The following is a 13,411-nucleotide window of genomic DNA, read 5'->3' on the forward strand; positions in this document are numbered from 1 at the left end:
CACATTTTAGTCACCTAGAAGGAACAGGGGTCGCTGCTTTTCCGTTATTTGCCGATGGGATTCTCAGATTGCGGTGTACATGTGTATGTATGTCTGTAATCCACGTAACTCAAATTCGACATACGCATTCAACATGAATGAAAGAGTTGGGAAATAAAGAAGTTGACTTGAGTTGGAAAAACGGAGTTGTCCACACCACCACAGGGAGTGCAGTGCCTGGCCTTGAGTCCGTCGGACCCACGGTTGTCCAGAACCAGCTCAAACGCTCTGCCCAGGCTCTGGACACTATAGGGCCCCTGCTAGATCTCCATATATGGAGCTGGCCTGTTCTGACATCACAATGATCCACGCATTCCACACCACCAATGATGCGCGACCTCGCCCTTTATTAGCCAATTGATCACACCCCAACATTGGGGCATTGTTGTAGTCTTCCTAAATTAACCCATTTAGGCCTGACCTCGAAATTTAGAAAAAATCTTCTAAATCCTAAGCTTGTGAGCTTGTAGATCTGCGATTTTTCAATAGCTAAATTATAACATAATGTTTAAAACACCAAAAGGGTTTCCCACCCAAAATGGGTTAACAATCTTTGTTGTGTGTGTGCACCTGCCTGCCATGCCTACCTGAACTATCACTGCGCTCGGATCCATTTGTTGTATAGGCCTAGAGATTATGCTCTCTGTGTGCAGGTGATGGGGGAGATAATAGTAATATTATATAATTTGTGAGAACGACTACTCTATTAGCTGTCCCCCCCCCCCCCACCCCCCCCCCCCCCATCAGCAAGCACCTGCACACAATGAACACAATGAAACCTCTGTTGTTCTCACTCTTCTATTTCTATTTATACTGGGGCTCCGCAAGAGGGCGACATTATCCCAGTTTTATTTACCCTCTATTCTACAAACAAATGTAGAACTGCAATGAGAAACAGAACACTTTAGTTCAGTGGTTTTCAACCAGTGGTCCGGGGACCACCAGTGGTCTTTGAGGGTTCCAGGTGGTCCCCATGCAGCTAAACTTAAATCATGGAGAGTTGGTAAAATGGACCCTTATAGATCTTTAACTCTTGAGAGGGTAAAATTAACCAAATTTGGTATGCTCTCAAGAGTTAAATTATTGTTAAATATCTGCATTACTATAATGTACAAGAACAAGTCCAAGTACACAATTAGAGAGTACACAATTAGAGAATGTAGAAGAATTGTTATTTTGATCAACGTTTGCCTGTTATCTCTCCTAATGGTATCAACATCAATACAGAATTGAAAAATCATATTCAACGAAAACAAAATATTCTAAGTCTTAGGTCTGAGAGGCTAAATCTCATCAAATGGTGGTCTGTGGCTCAAATGCCAAATAAATAATGGACCTTGATATGAAAAGGGTTGAAAACCACTGCATTGGTTTATAGTTTGTGTGTGATGTAAAAAAGGTGTTCAATTTGACTAGTAGCCTACTCACAGAAGTGTGATATCAAACCCAAATTGTGTACAACAGGGGTGCCCACACTTTTTTTTTACGTGAGAGCTACTTTCACAATGACCAGCTCAACAAGATCTACCCAGGAAAACCATTATTATCCTGTTGCTGAAAATTGTTTAAAATGTACCTTTGGAATGAATGGCAGCGCTGCCTGGCATTACATATAAGCCAAACGCACGTGGAATGGGGAATAGAATTGGTAGTGTTTTGTATAACGTTGTAATGCTACTGATGTTTGTGCCATAGACTGTAAAAAATGTGGACAAAGCGTTCCCCGGGTCTAACATGGACGTAAAATGAAGCCTGTTATTCCTGCACTGTAAGTCGCCATCTTTCTAGATCCATTTGGGCCCAGCTGGCCATTGGCTGGCTCCGTTTGGGCCCAGCTGGCCATTGGCTGCCCAGACAACGAGGCGGGACTTCCCCCCTTCTTCTCCGTTGGTTTTTATTTTGACTCGAGTGGGGACTCCCGATCATAGACTGTAACGGTAGCCACGCCCCTCAGAACATACGCGACTTTATGGTCATTTATTTTATAAATGGGACCATAATTTTCCAAAAAGAATATTATGACATTAGAAATGAGACTTTAAACTAGTGACTGGAAGCAGAAAGTATTCATGACCATGTTTATTAAGGTAATACAGTCTAGGTTAAGTTGGGCCAAAATACATGGACTTCTATGGGGCTATGGGTTTTTTTGGGTCCAGTGACAGCGCCACAACAGGCCATTATATGAACTTTCAGGAGTTTCAGGCTTCACAAAATATCTGTCTGACTGCCCCCCTGGTTTGTGCGGCAACACTCTTGACAACTAAGTATTGCATTGTGGGTTTGAGTTGACAGGCTCGTTTTGATGTAAATCAATCAAGTGGTGCTGTATATATCATATCAATTATATATATATATATATTATTTTTTTAAATATATTTCAATTATATATTTTTAGGGGCATTATGAAACATTTAGAGTCATGCTTTCAGTTCCATCAGGAGGTCGCTCCAGACACTCAGACCTTTGACATCAAAGTCTCCATCAGAAACCTTCAGATGGTTCAGGTCTTCCAGCACAGAGGCTCTGACTGAAGGACCAGCCTCCAACAACAAGACCCGGAAGCTCTGGGTCAGCATCTGAAAGCTCACCTCCCCGAGGTCCGTCTGGAAGTTCTGGGTCACCCCGAGGTCCGTCTGGAAGCTCTCGGGGACCCACCGGGCCTGGTGGAGGTCGTAGGTCATGCGTGAAGCCCGTTTCTTCAGAAGGTCGACGTAAGGAACGCCAAAGTTCTCCTGGTGTCGTCGGAGCAGCGCGGCCAGGCATCCGCTCGACAGCGTCGAACACACCTGCTGCATCACGTCCTCGTTACGCCGCAACCACTTCAACAGAAACTCCTCTGAAGGAGAAGAAGAAAACATATCCTGTGTTCATTCCGTCAACTAAAACTATGACGAAAATGTTACCTTTATTTCACTGACGAAAACTTAACGTAAACTGAGAGAATACTGGACTACTCGCCCCGGTGCTTGCCCGTTTTTCCTCCCGGAATTTTCCTCAGTGAGGGGGATAACTTGTAATATGCTATTGGCTGTTTGTATTCTTTTTGGAAAAATATAAAAAGATACTCCTGTGGAAAGGCTATATTATTTGACTTATATTGAACCTATAAACAATTTAGTATTATTTAGTATATGTATCTACAACAACTTCTGTGAACAGACTTCACTGTAGTAGCTTTTCATAAATTATATTTGTACTTAGGCTGTTCTGCTGTCATGAAAGTTTATAGTTAGAGAAATTCAAAGTCCAGCCGTCTGCTGTCCAGCCTCTCCCACCCCTCACTGGGGAGAATTCTGGGAGGAAAACAGAAACAGGGCGAGTAGTCTTGTTACCAACTGAGATATGTCTAAAACGCTGACTAAATACATTGACAATTAAACTAAATTCAACTGTAGATTTAGTCGACGAAACCTGTCGAAAAACCTTGTTTTCACCAGAAACGACATTCATTGCGCCGATTTGGAGATACAGGCCATTGAAAGCAGCACATAGAGTGCAAGTGGATGTGCGCGCATCTTCAAAATGGCCGCGGCCACTGTCCCACTTTGACTGTTATGCTAACTAGCGGCAGCTGACGTTTCGATCTGATCAAAACATGGATTAAAGAATATAAACCCTGGAAAACGTAGGCTACGGTTCTGGCGGGCTACACGATTAATTTAATCCTACGGTTACTACGGTTCTGGCGGGCTCCGTGCTAAAATACGACTAAAACTAAAATGGAATTTTATACAAAAGACTACGACTAAAGCCTAAACCACACCAACTTGGGTCGCAACAAAACGGTTTTAGCGTTCGTCCCAGCGGTGTGATGATGTCCTGTTGCGAGTAGACCCATGCAGACGCATGTCGACGCATGTCAAGTTGTCAACCAATTGATTCAATTAGTTAAATTCAATGGTTGCTTGCAACTACATGCGTCTACATGGGTCGACTCGCAACCGCTTGGTTTGGTGGTTTGGGCTTAAAAACACATGAAAATTGAACAGAGGAAATGTCCCAACCTGCCGCATCCTTTCTCCTGGTCTGGAGCAGAGCTGCAGTGACGACCAGACAGACATGGCGTGTTGGCGGCGGCGCTGCCAGTATGGAGTCCAGGAACCGCTGTGCCTTCATGCCTGCTGGGAGGCCGGACTGTTCTGCCCCGTGTGGGAGGAGAGTCTCCAGCCTCTCCATCAGCATCTCCCCCTGGACCTGGACCTCAGCAACACCGGAGAACCACCGCGCAGAGAGTCCACCACCCTGGACCTCGGCACCACCAGAGGACCACCGTGCAGGGAGTCCACCGCCCTGGACCTCGGCACCACCAGAGGACCACCACGCAGAGACCGGACTAGGTGCTCCGCTGCTTACCGTGGCGCTCAGGACTTGGCACGCCGATTTGTACTGGAGGACACGCAGGCAGTGACCGCTAGCGTCCTCCTCGGTAGTGTCCAAATCACCTGACGGGTAGAGGAGGAGGAGGCTATAGGCTATAATAGATTCACTAAAAGTATCATAATAACAAAACAACCTGGCCTGCATATGGAATAATTCCCTCATGCATAACTTGTGCTAGGCAACCGTTCCTCATATAGATCAGGGGTTCTCAACGTTTTTGGCCTGGGACCCCTGGAAATGCTTTGGCCATGTCTCGCGACCCCCGCCCACCACTCCCTCCCCACCCCCAATACAAACTGACTGCAAAAATAACCTTAATATTAGAGAAAATATATCATAAATGAATACTGAAACCGGATATAATCATTAATGAAAGTTTATGTATGTACTACAGTATGTGTACTATGTAAACTCTTCATTTCCATTTCCAAGCCATTCAGTTGAAAAACATATACACTGTATATATATAATTTGGGGGACCCCCCAAATTATTTGGCGACCACCCTAGGGGTTGCGACCCACGGGTTGAGAACCCCTGATGTAGATTACCTTCCTACTTCCTTAAAGGGAATGTCATTAATATACCATAGCTGTTGTGTGGAAATAATAAAAAAGTCTAGAACTGCCTAGAACTGGAGGTCTGAAAAGAATCATTAACATGGTGAGGTAAATCTTAAATGTCATAGTAAAATGTTGAAAATGAGTGGAATTCCCCTTTAAGAGTATGTGGCTTTACTTACCTTGTGTGGATTTTACCTATGCAATTCAGGCATTTATCAGACGCTCTTATCCAGAGTGATTTACAGTAATCAAGAACAACACATGCACAAATACATAGAAATAGTCAACTAGGATCATAAGTAAACTAAGAACCTAACATATCCGTCTAACAGTAGAATCTGTACAATGAAACTATGAGTATACACTACTATAGAGTGCTACTGCTATGTCTACATAATAGATCTAAATTATATCAGTTGAGCCTTTGCATTCGTCTGCAAGGTCGAACTGTGCTACTGTAACTGTGCTTTTACCTACTGTATATACATTTAAGTGGCGTTGCGAGGCATTTTGAACTTGTAGATCTGCTATTTCAAAATGCCCTCTTTCTTAGGTCATATACTCATATTTGGCCAATGTTTGGCCATTTTTCATAGTATAGTTTGTTGATTACATTTGACACAGTAATGGTCTTATTTATTTATTCATTTAATTTGAGGTTTATTAAAAAGAAGTGTGCAGATAGTACCCTGTATACACGTATACGTGCATGATGGCTTGTTTACTGGGGATCCGATGGTAATTCCGACGGAGCATTAGTCCGACATGCAGGAACGGTCGGACTAGCGCTCGGACAGGCACTGCTCCCGTGCTTGTGGTTATGGTTAGGTTAGGGTTTGAGGTAGGTTGTCGGACTAATGACTGTCGGGCTGTTGAGTCACTGAGAAAACAATGTTGCACATCATTGAGCTAATAATTTGGGGGAGCTTTTAAAACCTGAAAACTGAAAATGAAATGAAAAATAAAAAATCACACCTGTGTGAAGTGAGGGGCGCTCTTATCATCGTACATCATCCATTCATTGTCAATGGGAATTTTGTGTAGGACAAAAATCTACACTATAGCTGAATATAGGAGGGGCTAGTGCCCCTCAAAAAGAATGTACAAATTCAAACCTGTACTAACCCTGAAGGGGAGGAGGTTCAAACAGCATCCTCAGGATGCGTGCAGGCGTGGCGGGGTTGTGCAGCAGCCTCCCAACCAACAGGTCCTGACAGCGGGCGAGGTCCAACAGGGTCAGATCCTCGTACCCCTCAAAGTTGTCCTGTAGACGCCGGTTGGAGTCCCGGAGAGTCTCCTCCAGGACGCTGCAGATGGCCGGGTGGGAGTGGAACCTGTGGATAGGGAAAGAGAAGACCATGAGATGGCCGGGTGGGAGTGGAACCTGTGGAGAGGGAAAGAGAAGACCATGAGATGGCCGGGTGGGAGTGGAACCTGTGGAGAGGGAAAGAGAAGACCATGAGATGGCCGGGTGGGAGTGGAACCTGTGGAGAGGGAAGGAGAAGACCATGAGATGGCCGGGTGGGAGTGGAACCTGTGGAGAGGGAAGGAGAAGACCATGAGATGGCCGGGTGGGAGTGGAACCTGTGGAGAGGGAAAGAGAAGTCCATGAGATGGCCGGGTGGGAGTGGAACCCGTGGAGAGGGAAAGAGAAGACCATGAGATGGCCGGGTGGGAGTGGAACCTGTGGAGAGGGAAGGAGAAGACCATGAGATGGCCAGGTGGGAGTGGAACCTGTGGAGAGGGAAAGAGAAGACCATGAGATGGCCGGGTAGGAGTGGAACCCGTGGAGAGGGAAAGAGAAGACCATGAGATGGCCGGGTAGGAGTGGAACCCGTGGAGAGGGGGGGAGAAGTGGGGCAGAAGGACAGAACAATGGACTTGTAGTAACTAGCAGTAGCAGATTGCTGCCTGGGTGCACAGATTAAAGCAAAATGAAATCTAACGACTGAAGAAGTGTGTCCTAACGTGCGATTTGTGACGGTGTGAAAGGAGTTTGTTTAAATCTAAATTCAGATCTGATTTAGATCAGGTTGCATTCAGAGTTCAGACTGAGACAGATCGCCTCAAATCAGATTTGAAACCACCTCTGAATGTGGCTCAATTAAGTCACATTGGGGGAAGAAATCTGATTCCATATGACTTGTATAACTATTTGTGACCTGTCTGCATTTAGTGTGCGACCAGCCGTCAAACAAGTCGTGTGGGACAGTTGTTTAATAGAACGCTGTGCGTGACGGGGCATCCCCTGCGTCCTCGTATTATTTATTTCTTCTTTTATTTGGGTGTTTAAAGGTTCTATTAAACAAGCGCTCTCCTCCACTCTGTTGTAATATACAACATGCTGTGTACTGATACTTGGTACTTGTACGTGAATATGCAATGTACTTATATGTATTGTGCACTGCCTGAACTGTAACATACTTTAGAGCTGTGTTAGGGCACGCTGAAGGCCGCGTGCTGCAGGCAGTGATTGTGATGTATAGTCAGTGACGTCATTAGGACATGAAGTATCCAAGCTATTCTGTATTTGTTATGAAACTCTGTTCTAAGTATTGGACCCTCGTCTGGTTCTGGTGTGTGACGACCGGGTTGACCCTTCCATGGTTACGGCGGCGGACAAGACGGAACAGGCCTGCTCCGGGAGAACAATAACATGACACGACACTTGGTCACATTAAAACGTTCACACCGTTTATTACACACAGAATCATATATAGCTTGGATAGTTCATGTCCTAATGACGTCACTGACTAGACATCACAATCACTGCCTGCAGCACGCGGCCTTTTAACACAGCTCTAAAGTATGTTACAGTTCAGGCAGTGCACAATATAATTACATTGCATATTCACGTACAAGTACCAAGTATCAGTACACAGCATGTTGTATATTACAACACACTCCACTAACCTAACGCCAGGGCTCCACTGGGCGCGTCTGCGTCGCGTCTCCGTCAACGTCGGGAATGTGCCCTTTTAATCAATGGAGAGTGGCTCCACTGCCCGCGTTGCGTTGCGTTGTGCTGCGTTCGGTGACTCAAAAATTGCCCCGGTTCGTTTTTTGACGCACGCACCGCGTTGACAGCAGTCAGCAACATAAAAGAATGTTGCTGACGCGCAGTTTTCAAAGGCCCGCGGTGGAGCACCTCTAGCGTGACGTTGACGTTGTCATGACACGAGCAGGACGCGACGGAGACGCGACGCACCCAGTGGAGCCCTGGCGTAACCCTGGTTGACAGTAGCGGGTCCAGCTCAGAGCTCTGCCCGCCTCAGGCTCTCTCCACTCGGCCACTAACCTGTGGTGGATGTGGTGACAGTAGCGGCTCCAGCTCAGAGCTCTGCGGGCCTCGGGCTCTCTCCAGTCGGCCACAGAAGCCGTGCAGGACACGGCGAGAAGCTCCACGGAGCGGCGGACGTTGGCCAGCAGCGCCTCCATGCGGCGCTGTACTATACATACGACTGTCTGAAAGTACGCTTTAATAAAGTTTTACGCTTTTACATTATTTTTCACATTCTGTAGAATATAGATAAGTTCATAATTAATATACTATAACTTGTAGAATAAGGTAGCTAATAATGATTGAACTATAACTTGTTTTAGGTTTTATTTTCGTCGCTGTGCAGCAGAAGAAAAAAAACATGCTGTTGTTTTGTTTTCCCTTCTCTCCTCTGCCGGTGCGCGCATGCGCCGTGAGAGGGCGGCGCGTGCTGGAAAACAACAGATCTACAAGCTCGTTGCGACGCGTTGAGAGCTTGTAGATCTGTTTTTGCGCAGCTTTTCTTTTTGACCGGTTTCCTTCAAAATAAGAGCTTTTCTAATATACAACTCAAAGTCTATGAACTCAACTGAAGTTGTGCAAACGTGTGTTGTGTTTTTATTTTGATTTATTTACACGTTTTACCGTGTAAATAAATAAAATAAAAATAAAAAAAATTACAGTCTATGGTTTTACCCTAAACTATATGGTTTTACCACCGTGTTAAACTAATAGATAGAAATAGATGAGCTAAATAATATAAGAAACACATTCTTAAAGAAATGTTAGAAAGTATAGCTCCAACAACATGTATTTTCTTGCACTGCAAATGTAAACCAAATTAATTAAGGTGTAGAGTAGATATTATACTACTATTATTATTATATACTATTACTAGTATTAGTAGTAGCTACTGTAGTACTAGCCTACTACTACTAGGCCAATTCCTCCTCCTCCTCCTCCTCCTACTACTACTACTACTTTTAGAAATAGCCTACTCGGCGCTTTCCCATAACAAAACAAATAAAAACAACTTTTATACGGGAAAAAAGTTAAAAGGCTAAAACAACAAAAGAAGAAAAAAAGAGAAATCCCACCCCTCCTCCCACAGTCGCATGCACACACGCACGCACACACAAACACACACACACACACACACACACACACACACACACAGCCACCAGGAGAGAGAGTGACAGACAGGCGGACAGACAGACAGACAGACACAGACAGACATACAGACAGACAGACAGACAGACCAGATGCTCCCCGCTGTGAGAAAAGCATGACCTGACCACCGAATCAAAGTTTCAAACTCTTTAACCAAAACAGCCTCGGCTCCAACTAAACAGGGTGAGTAGACAAAGCTGATCACTTTATTATTGGCTGATATTAATTAAAGTGGATCGATCAGGTCAATCGATCAAGCATGTTGTCATTGTTTAGCCTGTTACCGCAGATACGTCTATAGATTTAGACTCCCGTGGATGTATTCGATCGATTCTGAAAATTTCAAATGTCAGAATAAAATACGTTGCAATACATCTATACGAGAGTGTAAATCTTGGGCTATAGCGCCGTTATACCATATCAGACTGCGTTTTGGAAAGGGGAAATACTCGTATGATTAATTGTCTCTCTTGTAACACTATAACAGCTGTTTTTAATATGTTTGTGTAGGCCTATTGTGTGTTTTTAATTTACACTCCGACTCCGAGTCTGCACATGTAGATTAAGCTGATTGATCGATTGATCGCTGATCGTACTAGCCTATATTGATTATTGACTTGAAGAAAGAAGCGCTGTTATTGCTTTGCATTGCACTGCACTTGCAGAACCTCAGCATTTAGTGTAGGCTATCAGATATCGAGAGCGTTTTTATTGTCATAACAGCCGAGCAACAATATTGTGGAGTTTTGATTTGAGCGCTTGGCTTGGCTTAGTAACGAGCTCGCGGCTCGCCTCTACGCAGATCTCCAAGTTCACAACCCGTCGCGACGCGTTTGTGAGCTTGAAGATCTGCATAGGCGAGCGACACCTCGATCCGTGCGCAACACTTATACTCCATTCTGTGTGTGTGTGTGTGTGTGTGTGTGTGTGTGTGTGTGTGTGTGTGTGTGTGTGTGTGTGTGTGTGTGACACAGAGTCTATAATAAACCCACTGTTTCTGTTCTGGTCTGTTTTATATCAGCTGAAAGTCATTCAACGAGACGTTAATTGAATTCATATGAAGGAATTTGGACTTTAATGACGTTAAAATGGCAGCTTGTGGTGGTGGTCACTGGTGTGTGTGCGTGTGTGTGTGTGTGTGTGTGTGTGTGTGTGTGTGTGTGTGTGTGTGTGTGTGTGACTGTGTACGTGTATGTGTGTATGTGTGTGTGTGTGTGTGTGTGTGTGTGTGTGTGTGTGTGTGTGTGTGTGTGTGTGTGTGTGTGTGTGTGTGTGTGTGTGTGTGTGAGGGTGGGTGTGTGTGTGTGTGTGTGTGTGTGTGTGTGTGTGTGTGTGTGTGTGTGTGTGTGTGTGTGTGTGTGTGTGTGTGTGTGTGTGTGTGTGTGTGTGTGTGCGTACATGTGTGTGTGTGTGTGTGTGTGTACATGTGTGTGGAATGGATGCATGGGTGGTGACTATATTGTCCTAACTTTGACCAATAACTTTGATCTTTGTTTTGAAGTCTGTTTTTGTATTTTTGACGCAACACTTGTGAATTGCTGTTGCAGATGTCAGTGCACAACCATCAGGCTGGCACAACGCATGCATATACGGCCTATACATGTAAACATTTATATATTATATGAAAGATTATCATCTGCCGTAATATTCACACAAGTCAAGACATATCACCATATTAATTATACACATATTGACAGCATATTCCACATGTTGGTCATTACTTGCGCAGGCAGAGCACCCAAGTAATAAACCTAATAATTCAATATTTCAAACTTTCTTTCACAGAGAAGCTGAGATTTGACAGTTTGTAGCGGTCGACAGTACTTGCACGCTCTGCTTGCGCACTACTAGGCCATAGATGGCCTACTTGTGTACAACAAGCAAGTAGGCACTCGACAGATTGCAGTTCTAGTTTTGAGCTGTGGTTGTCAAAGTAGGGTCCGGGGTCCTTGAATTGAAGGGGTTCCCTGCCCAGGGACAGGGGTCATTGAATTGAAGGGGCTCCCTGCCCAGGGACAGGGGTCATTGAATTGAAGGGGCTCCCTGCCCAGGGACAGGGGTCATTGAATTGAAGGGGTCCCCTTCCCAGGGGTCCTTGAATTGAAGGGGTCCCCTTCCCAGGGGTCCTTGAATTGAAGGGGTTCCCTGCCCAGGGACAGGGGTCATTGAATTGAAGGGGCTCCCTGCCCAGGGACAGGGGTCATTGAATTGAAGGGGCTCCCTGCCCAGGGACAGGGGTCATTGAATTGAAGGGGTCCCCTTCCCAGGGGTCCTTGAATTGAAGGGGTCCCCTTCCCAGGGGTCCTTGAATTGAAGGGGTTCCCTGCCCAGGGGTCACTGGATTGAAGGGGTTCCCTGCCCAGGGGTCATTGAATTGAAGGGGTTCCCTGCCCAGGGGTCACTGAATTGAAGGGGTTCCCTGCCCAGGGGTCCTTGAATTGAAGGGGTTCCCTGCACAGGGGTCACTGAATTGAAAAAAAAGAAGAAAGAAACATCAATCAACCGTAATTAACATTAGTTCCTTCCTGTTATTTCACCTGTTATTTCACCAGCTATTAAGTTATAACCCACTGAGCACTCTGGGAAATACCTACTTAGTAGAGCTTCAATCCTTCTATACCAAGTACCACCACAGAAAACAGGCTTTTCTCTCTGTCTTAGGTTGTGAGCAGGCTTTTCTCTCTGTCTTAGGTTGTGAGCAGGCTTTTGTCTTGAGTAAGGCTGGGACAGAGGCTACCCACCGAGGGAATGTTTAAGAATGTTTCTCTCTGCTCTGTTACCTATAGCAGCCTACTAGATAATTGTACAATTATGTACTAAATAAATCTAATGAAATTTAAAACACAAATCTTCTCTTATATATGTGGGGGTGCAGAAACCTTTCAAATTCTGGGGTCTACGTATACACAGCCTTGATACATGCCAATTTGGGTGGTCCTCATCATGAAAGTGTCAAAAAATGTCTTTGACAATCAATCGATCGCGTTAAATGTTAAACGTTTAAATGTTACAATTTAGATTTAGTATGTTATTTAGACCAGGGGTTCTCAACATTATTGGCAGGGGACCCAAGGAAATGCTTTGGCCGTGACCCCTCCCCACCCCCAATACAAATGGACTGCTACAATAACCTTAATAATAGAGAAAATACATCATAAATAAATACTGAAACCAGATATAATCATTAAGGAACGTTTATGCATGTACTATGTGTACTATGTAAACTCTTAATTTCCATTTTCCAGCCATTCAGTGGAACAAAAATAAGTACGTTTTATTTTTTTATAAATAATTTGGCGACCCCCAGGTTGAGAACCCCTGATTTAGACCAGTGGTTATCAACCAGTGGTCCTTGAGGAGGTTCCAGGTGGTCCCCAGCTAAATGATGGAGAGTTGGTAACCAAATGGACCCTTGTAGACCTTTAACTCTTGAGAGCGTAACGTCAAGAGTTCAATTATTGTTAAACATCTGCATTACTTAATTTACAAGAACACATTTGAGAATGTAGAAGAATTGTTATTTTGATCAATGTTTGCCTGTTATCTCTCCTATGGTACCAACATCAATACAGCATGGAATTGTGGACAAAATATTCCAAGTCTTAGGTCTGAGAGGCTAAATGTCATCAAATCGTGGTCCGTGGCTCAAATGCCAAATTAATAATGGACCTTGATATGACAACGGTTGAAAACCACTGATTTAGACGGATGCTGTTTACCTTGCTTAATGTAAGGTACTGTAAGTCACTCTGCATAAAGAGCGTCTGCTAAATGCCTACATTGTAACAGAATATGTGGTTTATAGAGAAAGCTCCCCCAGTCAGTCCAACCGCTTCCACACACCATGCAATGAGATCATTGACATTCTACTCTCTGTCTGCTGTTTTCATTGTTATTGGAATGTAATAGGAGACCTTGCATAGTTTCTAACTGCTGTGAATCAGTTCCATATTGGAGGAAGGCTATAGCTTTCATTTCATAGCTTCTGGAACACTTCTC

At 44.5% G+C, this 13,411-nt stretch overlaps 2 protein-coding genes across 2 annotated transcripts in view; one reads left to right on the forward strand and one right to left on the reverse strand.

The window, feature by feature from the left end:
* Window positions 1–1,234: 1,234 nt before the first annotated feature.
* fancf (FA complementation group F) lies at window positions 1,235–8,631 on the reverse strand. The gene is made up of 5 exons (XM_083762446.1): window positions 8,282–8,631; window positions 6,109–6,317; window positions 4,047–4,484; window positions 2,292–2,878; window positions 1,235–1,735 (listed from the first exon to the last, which is right to left on the reverse strand). The coding sequence occupies exons 1-4, from the start codon at window positions 8,419–8,421 to the stop codon at window positions 2,460–2,462; spliced, it is 1,206 nt and encodes a 401-aa protein (XP_083618572.1). The 5' UTR covers window positions 8,422–8,631; the 3' UTR covers window positions 1,235–1,735; window positions 2,292–2,459.
* An 853-nt stretch (window positions 8,632–9,484) lies between these two features.
* Window positions 9,485–13,411, forward strand: part of gas2a (growth arrest-specific 2a) — a 35,894-nt gene continuing 31,967 nt past the window's right edge. Inside the window, exon 1 of the mRNA XM_083763253.1 lies at window positions 9,485–9,595. The gene's annotated coding sequence lies outside the window, so the exon portion shown is untranslated. The remainder of the gene's footprint in view (window positions 9,596–13,411) is intronic.

Source organism: Protomyctophum parallelum (genome assembly GCF_964188405.1).
Source record: "Protomyctophum parallelum genome assembly, chromosome: 4".
Classification (NCBI taxonomy): domain Eukaryota; kingdom Metazoa; phylum Chordata; class Actinopteri; order Myctophiformes; family Myctophidae; genus Protomyctophum; species Protomyctophum parallelum.